At 38.2% G+C, this 10,905-nt stretch overlaps 1 protein-coding gene across 1 annotated transcript; it reads right to left on the bottom strand.

The window, feature by feature from the left end:
* Positions 1-627: 627 nt before the first annotated feature.
* On the bottom strand, positions 628-9,837 carry LOC104891481 (protein yippee-like At5g53940). The gene is made up of 5 exons (XM_010677176.4): positions 9,517-9,837; positions 3,720-3,763; positions 2,258-2,366; positions 1,200-1,255; positions 628-1,090 (listed from the first exon to the last, which is right to left on the bottom strand). Exons 1-5 carry the CDS (start codon positions 9,610-9,612, stop codon positions 1,015-1,017), a joined length of 381 nt encoding a protein of 126 aa, XP_010675478.2. The 5' UTR covers positions 9,613-9,837; the 3' UTR covers positions 628-1,014.
* Positions 9,838-10,905: the final 1,068 nt, after the last annotated feature.

Below are 10,905 nucleotides of genomic sequence, written 5' to 3'. Positions count from 1 at the left end.
GGTTAGAATGAGAAAAGAAAATAATTCGATCTTTTGGAGGGAAATTAAAGTCAATACCGGAATGTTGACATATTTGCCTGAAAATCATAAACTCGTGTTTAGTTGCTAACGAAACTATTTTAAGTGGTCCTTCCCTCCAAAAAAAAATTTGAAGTGGTGTTTCCTCATAAAAAGTCTATTTTATTTGGTTCTTCCCCACAAAAAAAACCCTAAATATTATACACAATTTAAATTCAAAGAACCTTTATGAGAAACAACCTTTTATTAACATTTTTTTTGCGAAAAACAACCTTTTAAATTTTATTTAGCTTTATACAACCTTAACCAAAATTTATTTTGCGAAATTAGACCTCAAGGCTATTTTAAGGCATTGAACACCTTTTGGTACGAGGATTGCACATAGAAAACGCATTTATCAAAGCTTGGAGACGAGAATTAATGCTGCTAGAAAACAACCTTGAGGTATGATCTTGCAAAAAGAAAATCAATTAAGGCTGTTAAATGCCAAAAAAGTTTTACAAGGCTATTTCTCACAAAGAAAGTACCTATAAAGGTTGTTTCTTATATATTTTCCTAAATTTACTAGTAAACTATGTAAAACACCAAAACTATAGTGAGTGAACTATATTAAACCAAAACAAATAATAAATTTCATATTCTGAACCTCTTTAAAATGAGATGAATTGTAGATCGCCTTATAGGTTTGCATACTCTATTAGACGACCTTGCCACTTATTTGCTCGTATTAATATACATGTAAATTCTATATAATTTATCCATAAAAACTTTGATGACAAAAGATGTTATTCACTTAAAACATAAAGAAATGTTATAAATGTGTAACATATTTTACCATCAAAGAAAACTTTATCTACTCACACGTAGATGACTCACTAGTGATAAAGACATTATTACATAACAAAATACAACTTATCAATTTAAATCACTGTTCAATTGTATATCTCTGATGAGTTTAATACCCACTGGGTAGACCATTGATGCATCATTGCTCATCTAAACATCATCGGCATCACTCGTTGGATGTGCATCGATGTAAAACTCAGTGCTGAATCCATCAATAATCCTGTTTCTGTTACACACACGGTTGACATGTTGAATTGCAATATGTTGTTGCATTATAGTGATGTAAAATAAAATACCTTCTGATTCAGAGGTCAAGAGAATTTAGATGGAAGTACCTTTCAAGGACAAATTTTCCTTCTTTATACTTTTGGCTTTTCTCTTGAGCTGCTTCCTAAATTAAGGAGACAAGTATGTCAATGTAGGTGAATCAACAAGTTCAAATCCATAAATAATTAACTTCAGACTACAAAGTAAAACAAATTAAGCTAGATCTTCATATGTATGATTAGGTAAAATGGCCGTCTCTGGTCGCAGTTGGATTAGCAGCTCAAGATTATAAGCAACTATCCGGACTTCATGGTCGTGCAATTTTGATTCAAAATGTTGTCCACAAATATTATACGCATCTAAATACCATTGATCAGATAATCATTTCCACCTTCATATCCATTGGACTTAAAGTTAAGTCACCAGGAGAGCAATGATGAACACAAAATCACAAATTACAGTAGCTACACCAGGCTCTTTTTACAGATAGATATGAACTATCGATCCCAGATGCCTGGTATAATTCCCAACAACACTGGTTTTCAAGGTTTTAGGCGACAGTGGAAGCCAAATTGACATAGTAAACACAACAATGGTGTCCCAGCTCAAACCAGTTCCAACCACTTAACTAGTTTTCGAAAGTAGATTATGCTTAAATGGGCAATAAAGTAAGACAAATTCGTTTTAAGCATGATCAGATTTTTATTTTTAATAACAGTTAGTTTAAGTTAAACATTGCAGGCTTGCAGCTTAAGTAAGTACTCCGTGTACGAAGAGTGATAGGTTGCTAATATATATTTCAATCGTAGAATAATTAGCTCATAAAAGTGCTCCCTAACCATTCTCATATATTATCACACAATAGTGCTACTTTGTCTAGTATTTTAGTATTATCAATATTGACTATCTACACATATTTACCCCTTCGTTTTTGCTACAATCATCATAGATATATTTAGTTTAGTAAATCAGCAGGCACTGGTAATCCAAAAGCCACGTGATCGCTCGAGACACAATTGTGGTTGTGACTGCATACTTATAGTCGAGCTCAAACTGTTTCAGAGTTGGGAGTTTTGAGCAGGGTTGGGGAAGGGGGTGGGGGAGGATAAGAAAGATAGAACAATACATATTTCCATCCAACGATCTGTCCGCAACTGCAGCAATATACATCTGCAACAGTATGCATCCCAGAAAGCATAAATCTTTCCTCTGAAGCTCCTAGGATCATATTTACCCTGATTCAGACATCAAATGATTTTAATTCCAATAAGATTATTACAATAGATAACAAGCCATAATATCGATACTCTGAGATAACCCAACAGGCCAACAATAACAGGTCAGAAACATAATCATCCATTACATGGAACATTTCATTATCAGGGTAAACATGAACTTCAAAGATAAAAATCAAACATTTCACGTGTCAATGCGAATATTGAAAATTTCAACAATGATCTGCGATTCAGCACAGACTTTTTCACTTCTTGAAATTTCAAAGATTTGAATTGTCTATGAAGGTGGAACATAACAGCTATTACGCAAATCTATACTGGACTAATTCTTGTGTACTAACACTAGCTAAAAGTATTAATGTACTCTCTCTTTCAGCTTTTATCACTATCTAGTCCTCTTTCCAGAAAACAAGGACGAATTGGTAGTCCAAAGTGCATATGATGTGGTTTGTAGTGATAAAGATATAGAATAGAAAACCACCAAGTCGCTGCCACAAAAACAGAAAACCACCAAGTCAACCCAAACAATCATATGCAATAAAATAAAACTTGCTATGGCTTAATCTCCATATCAACTTTCTTACACTACAATCTCATAAACCATGTAAGCATTGCAAGCTATGGCTTTTTATATTGCCAACTACTTCATGAGTTCAGCTGTCTATGATGAAGGTTTTGACGTGATCAGAATTTTTAATAAAACTAATATCTCCCTGTTTCATGTTGATTGCGACACACTTTTTTATTTTTTTTTTGAACTTATTTGTAAATAAAATATTATCATGTGGGATCTTTATATATTGATTTACTTTCCCATTTACAATGATATACTTCATTAGCATGGTGCCCCTGAGCCAAAGCAAATATCATGTGTAATCTTGTTTGATTTGTTTGATCATATTAAGATATCAACTTTTCATAGTATCTATAAATACGTAATCGATGATACTAGGGGGTCAAAGTCGTGCATTGAAAACCGCGAAAAACGACAAGTGCTACAAATCGGTAGGTGGAGGAGCAAAAAAGAGATGGTCTTTAAGGGGACAAAGTCAAGAACTACAAAAGAGCTCATTACTTGTGGAATGTCCAAGGCTGAGAAAATCATGGTAATTATGAGAATAGTCACAACCTATAGTTCTTGGTAAAAGTAATCAACAAACAACTTTACACTCTATGTTTAAAAAATGAACAAGAAAATTGAAAAAAGTGAGCAAGCAAGCAACCAATCAATCACGCAAATAAGTTTTGAAGGACAAATAAAGTTAATTCCAAGGTACAAAAATGTAGATAGAAGTAACTTCCAAGTGAAATGAAGAGCTCGTAGCAAATTAAAGTGAAAAAAAGGAAACTCACATGTGTTTGAACAGATATGCTTTCCCTTTGCGACACTGAAAAGCCTAATGAAACCATAAGAGGAATGCATGTTAGAATTTAGGCAGATAATGACACTATCGAAAGTTACTACTTACTAGTTAGTAGTTACTACTCATTTCATTCTTTACTATGTACAAAGTTATGCATAGAAATAATTAAGGCTTCTTGATTATTGCCTTGGTGCCCAAAACTAACTAGGAGTAGTATCCATTTCTGACAAGAGTTTTGGAGGCTTGAGACTTAGCTTTCATTCAATAACTTAGGCGTGTAAATATACAACCTAGATGCCCTATATGTGAGGCAATATTTTGGGATAAGAAAGTTTCCTAAAAGATAGGAGATTACAATCAATCAAAACAATATCTCTAACAAATCAAGCCTAAGATATCGTAACACCCCCCCTCAAGTTGGAGCATGGGGAGAATAAATGCCCAACTTGGACATCAAAAGATCAAATTGAGACTTGCCAAGCGCCTTTGTGAAGACATCAGCTAACTGAGCTGAAGTGGGAACATGAGAAGGAGCAATCAGACCATCCTTGATAGCATCACGAACAAAGTGACAATCAACCTCTATATGTTTTGTGCGCTCATGAAAGACAGGATTATTAGCAATGTGTAGAGCAGACTGACTGTCACAAAAGAGAGCAATGGCTTTAGGATGATGCACACCAAGACTCAACAATAACCCCTTTAGCCATTTGAGCTCACAAGTAATGGCTGTCATAGAGCGATACTCGGCCTCTGCAGAAGATAAAGAAACAGTGTGTTGCTTTTTAGTTTTCCAGGAGATAGGTGAGTGACCCAAGAAAACAAGCCAGCCAGATAGAGAGCGACGGGTAATAGGACACGCAGCCCAATCAGAGTCACACCAACCCTCAAGAGTGAGATCACTATCGGCACGTAGAAGAATGCCTTGACCAGGTGTGCCTTTCAAATAACGAACAACCCGCACAGCAGCTTCCCAGTGAGCGATATGAGGTGCCTGAAGAAACTGAGAAAGAATGTGCACAGAGTAGGCCAGATCCGGACGAGTAACAACCAGATATATGAGACGACCAACAAGCCTACGATATCGCTCGGGATCATCGAATAAAGGGCCTGTATCATGACTGAGACGATGATTTTGCTCCATAGGGAAACCAACCGGCTTTGCTCCCAACAATCCAACTTCAGAAATGATATCAAGGGTGTACTTTCGTTGACAGAGAAATAAACCCAAAGAACTGCGGGCAACTTCAATGCCCAAGAAATATTTCAAAGAGCCCAAATCTTTCATCTTAAAACAGTCACTAAGATAAGCTTTGAAAGAAGAAAGTGCAGCGGAATCATTCCCAGAAATAATAAGATCATCAACATACACCAACACATTGATCTGAATATGTCCTCTGGTGAAAGTGAACAAAGAATAATCAGAGTAGGATTGCAGGAAACCATACCCTTTCAAAGCCGTGACAAGTTTAGCAAACCAACATCGAGGAGCCTGCTTTAACCCATACAAAGATTTGCGTAATCTGCAAACAAGATTCGGATTAGTACGATCAAAGCCAGGAGGAAGTTTCATGTACACCTCTTCATCAAGATCACCATGTAAGAATGCATTGTGAACATCCATCTGATGGAGCTCCCAATTTTTGGAAGCAGCAATGGCAAGAAAGGCACGAACAGTGGTCATTTTGGCAACAGGAGCAAAAGTCTCAGTGTAATCGATCCCGGCCTGCTGATGATTACCAAAAACAACCAAGCGGGACTTAAGACGCTCAATCCGCCCATCTGAATGATATTTAATGCGGTAAACCCATTGGCTACCCAAAGCATGCTTGCCCGGAGGAAGAGGTTCAAGAGTCCAAGTGCCATTATCCTCAAGAGCCTGAATTTCCTGTTGCATAGAAGCGCGCCATCCTTCATGTTTCATAGCCTCTTTGAAAGAACGAGGTTCCTGTTCAGAAATAAGAGCTGCAAGAAACTTCCGATAATTTACAGAGTAATTGTCACAATTTATATAGTGAGTCAAAGGGTAAGGAGTACCTGAAGGGTGAGAAGAACCGGAAGGAGGAGAAGACGAACTACTACTTGGAGCAATGATAGAATTTGTGACATAATCTCGTAATTTTGTGGAAGGGAATTTGGTGCGGTGCCCACGGCCCAAGGCCGGATCAGAGGAGGACTCATGAGCCGGGTCCGGAGAAGACAAGGAGGCTGGGTCAGAGGAAGGCTGGGCCGAAGAAAAAGAAGCGGGGTCCGCTAAAATGGGTGACGCTGGGCCAGTAGAGGGAGAGGAAGTGGGGTCTGGGCCAGGCGTGACAGGGCCTGGAGAAGGCGAGATGGGAATGACTGGGCCAGGAGAGGAATTGTGTGGAGCTGAATTTTGTGGAGCGGAATTTGGGTGAAAGGGAGGCGCAGCATTTTGGTGGGCTGAATTTGTGGACTGGGCCGCATGTGGTGAAGGCGCAGGAATAGCATTATTTGGGGAAGTGGGCGCAGGTATAGAAGGAGGTGTGAGAGAAGATGGAACGTCATAGGCCTCAAAATCATAATGAATAAAATCAGGCACAGGGAACATTTCTTCAGGCGCAATGTTAACGTCTTCAGGAGAAAGGAAGGGAAAGGTGGATTCAAAAAATTTGACATCTCTAGAAATAAAGAATTGTTTGGTGTCAAGATCATATAATTTCCAACCCTTCTTGCCAAAAGGATAACCAAGAAAGACACACTTACGGCTACGGCTAGCAAATTTATCCCCTTTGGTGTTTTGATTATGAGCAAAGGCAAGGCACCCAAAGACACGGATGGCATCATAAGTAGGAGTGTGACCAAATAAACATTCAAAAGGAGATTTCCCATGAAGTAACAAAGATGGAGTTCGGTTTATTAAATGAGCAGCAGCAAGGACACACTCACCCCAAAAATATATAGGCAAACCAGCTTGAAAACGTAAGGCACGGGAAACATTTAGAATATGTTGGTGTTTACGTTCTACCCTCCCATTTTGTTCTGGAGTTCCCACACAAGAGGTTTGAAAAAGAATGCCAGAAGCAGAAAAATAATCAAGCAAGCAATTGAATTCGGTGCCATTATCACTTTGAACAATTTTTATGGTTTGAGAAAATTGGCGTTCAACCATAGCCACAAAAGACATGAACATAGCAAATACTTCAAGTTTATCAATTAATAAATATGTCCACACAGCTCGAGAAAAATCATCCACAATGGTTAAAAAATAACGGGCACCACTAGAGGAAACATGCCTGTAGGGCCCCCACAAATCACAGTGAATCTTCTCAAAAATACGAGAAGCTTTTGAGTTACTAGAAGGAAATTTATGTCTAGAATGTTTTGAACGAAAGCAAATCTCACAGTTCGGATGTAAACTACCCTTATGATTGCAAAGAGGGGGGAGTAATTTTACAACTTTCTCAGAGGGATGACCCATACGTTGATGCCACAACTCCATGAGCGAAGAAGCAGAAGGAAGAGAGACATGATGAATGGAATCATTGCTTGCAAAGTAGTAAAGGCCGTCCTTCCTAATCCCCGTTCCAATCAGCTCCTTCATGGGGTCCTGAATGACACACAAAGAAGAGTTAAATTGGACATTACAAGGTAAATCATCGCTAAGTTGTGAAACAGAAAGTAAATTGCAACTCAAATTCGGAACAAAAAGAACATTCTTAAGAGTGATTTGAGAGGATAAACAAACCGAACCAACCATTGTTGAGAGAACAGTATCACCATTAGGAAGCCCAACCGGGCAATGAATTGTGTGAGCATCAATTAACCAAGATTTATGACAAGTAACATGGTGAGTGGCACCTGTATCAATTATCCACAAATTATTATCAAACTCACCATTCAATCGATGGGCGGGAACTGTTGTATTACCAAAGAGACCCGTGAGAGCCTTCCATTGCTCGGGAGTGAAAAGAGAAGAGGAGGAGTTGCTGCCAGAAGAGGTAGAAGTTGCGGCAGAAGTAGAAGACGCCCCCACAGCAGGGCTGCTGGTCACGGCATTTGCGCGGACAGAAACTTTTCCACGACCACCCCCCTTGGGACGATCCGGATACCCATGAATCTCATAGCAGTGAGTAACAGCATGACCCGTTTTCTTGCAATGGGTGCAAGTTAAATGAGCCCAGCAAGCAGCCGTGTCATGGCCGGGCTTTTTACATTGACCACAAATGAGCCGAGAAGATGTACCACGGCCGGTAGTGGTTGAGGCCCGAACCGAAAAACCCACTGCCTCAGGAGGTTTGTCAAGAGAAGAAATAGTAGAAAGACGGACACGTTCATCTTGTATGGCCAGATGATATGCACGTTCAAGGGTGGGGAGGGGATCCGAGGAAAGAATATGAGTCCTCAACTGGGCATAATATTCAGGGTACAAACCCATCAAGAATTCGTGCAACCTGGAAGTTTCACGACGCTGGCTATGAAGCTCAGCAGCAGTGCATTTACTACAACAAGTACATGAAATCAATGGTTCAAGAAGGGAAAGCTCTTCCCATAAAGCATGCAATTTTCCATAATATGTAGAGATGGACATGGTTTTAGATTGTTCACAGCGAGCAATAGAAGATTTGACTTGTTGTATTCTAGGACCATTAACTAATGAGAAACGTTGGTGGAGATGATCCCACAACCGTTTCGGTTCACGAAATTTAGAGAGGGTGCTTTTTACCTCGGGGGTGATGGTGTTGGTAAGCCAAGAAACCAACATCGCATTGATAGTATTCCAATCTGACTCAGTGCACGGCGGAATAGGCGCGGTAATCGTACCATCGAGGAAACCAAACTTTCGACGAGCAACCAAGGCCATCTGAATATCGGAGGCCCATTCGGCATAGTTGTCGTGACTAAGACGAGTGGGGGTGATGAAATCTCCGGGACGGTCTTGAGGGCCAAGGAAAAAAGGAGAATTTGATTCAAGTTTTATAGGTGGCGGTGGAACTTCATCACCAGCCATGGCGGAAGAAAAGAAAAAAAAATCAGATTTCAATGGTGGGTGTATGAACCTGCTCTGATACCATGACAAGAGTTTTGGAGGCTTGAGACTTAGCTTTCATTCAATAACTTAGGCGTGTAAATATACAACCTAGATGCCCTATATGTGAGGCAATATTTTGGGATAAGAAAGTTTCCTAAAAGATAGGAGATTACAATCAATCAAAACAATATCTCTAACAAATCAAGCCTAAGATATCGTAACAATTTCCTCCATTTCTTGTCGTATAGCACGCAACTTTCGAGAATTTACTTTGACTATTAATATCTCTTCGGCATTAATAAAATAAATATCATCATTACACTAATGAAGGGCAAAAGTTCAATCTTAATAAGTTTGCGTGCCTTATAAAAAGAAACGACTAAAGAATTGGTGGTAAGTGTTTTAAAGTGACAAGTAGCCTGGCTTTTGTACTTTAAAGTGACAAATACAATGAAATTATTAAGTTAGTTAAGTGAAAGGACATTACTATATCCAACACAACATACATAAAATCCATCAAACACAACCCAAGATAATTTGTCACATTCATATTTTAGTTTGAACACTCAACTATAGAAAATGGAATTTGAAAAATATTTTAGCATAGTTAATTTCTGTTTGAAGGGTAAAAAATTACAATTATTCCAACAACTGATCTATACCCATAAAAAAAATGTTCAGGAACAGAGGAGTATCAAATTTAGCAGACAAAATAAAAATGAGAAATCTCAACCAAAAACAAAAAATCATAGACAATAATAACATTAAAAAGTTGCAGAAGGAGGAAAAGTACCCGAGAAACAAGGTCATCAACAAGAGCAAGGTGGGTTTTACAGAATTTGCATTTATAAGCTCTGCCTTCTAGCTCAATCAAGAATAATCTTCCCATTATAATACTACTATATATTCTTTTTCCTATATGATATAAAGAAACTAAGAAAAGGGGAAATACTAATGAAGTTATTACTTAGAGATTAGTAAGGATAAAACCCTAATGAATGTAGGAGAGAGAGAGAGAGAGAGAGAGAGAGAGAGGAGTTGCAGGATATAGCAGCCTGCTCAGCAAAGAATTGTAAAGGTTGGGGAGTGTTGGGGTGATAAAGACACAACTTGTCCTTTTTAATTGGACTTCATGTCTATTTGTGTCATTGTGTGTATAGTGATTTTATCCATATAGCTATATATGGCCTTGTGGGGGCATTTATGTGGTTTTCTTCTAGAGCATTATTAAGATATTTTTGGAAAAATTTAATTTTTGGGTAGCTAAGGTTTGATGAAATTTCAATTTGAATACTTTGAGTTGTAGAGGTGTTCGGTAATTGGCGGTTAAATGTTGGTTTTCTTAAGTTCGTGGGTTATATCGAGGGTTTTTATTAGCTTTTGCCTTTTTGTATTGGTTTTGGTCAGGAGTTATGTGTTTGATAATATTAGTTGTTAGTGTTGGTTGTTTGATTATGGGCTATTTACAAAGGTGTTTGATAGTGTCAATGATTAATTTTGACACTTTAGTACAAAAGGAATGCAAACTCCAAAAACAACATAAGGAGCTACTAAAAATCAACTTTTGTTTTTGGCTTAAAAGTTGGCTTTTCAACTTATCAAAAAGTCAATTACCAAATACTTTTTTGGCTAAACTAAAATGTCAATAGCCAAAAACTAATGAATAAGTCACCCAAAGTCGCTTGCTAAACACCCCCCAAACTTGTATTCAAATTGAAATTTCGAACTACATTTTCTTACACTTTAGGTACATACACAACTAAAATGAAAATTTAACATAAACCAAATATCAACATTTTTAGCACAATTTTCTTACACTTTAGGTACATACCTACGCTATGAGTGTTTTTAAGTTCCCATCTTCGTTTTGTGATGAGATTAGATCCCTTATTTCGCAGTTCTAGTGGGGCCAAAAAAGGGGAGAGAGAAAGATACATTGGGTGGCTTGGAAGAAGCTTTGCAGACCAAAGGTGGAAGGGGGTTTGGGTTTTCGAGATATGAAATTATTCAACTGGGCCTTGCTAGGAAAACAAGCTTGGAGATTGACGTTGCAAAATGGTAGCTTGATTGAGCAGATATTGCGCGCAAGGTATTACCCCAACTCGAACTTTATGGATTCTAATCTTGGGGATACACCGAGTTACACATGGAGGGGCATATGGGAGGCGAAATGGGTTCTTAG

This window comes from Beta vulgaris, chromosome 4 (genome assembly GCF_026745355.1).
Source record: "Beta vulgaris subsp. vulgaris cultivar EL10 chromosome 4, EL10.2, whole genome shotgun sequence".
Lineage (NCBI taxonomy): Eukaryota > Viridiplantae > Streptophyta > Magnoliopsida > Caryophyllales > Amaranthaceae > Beta > Beta vulgaris.
Note: the sequence above shows the minus strand (reverse complement) of the source record. Positions and strands in the feature narration are given on the sequence as shown.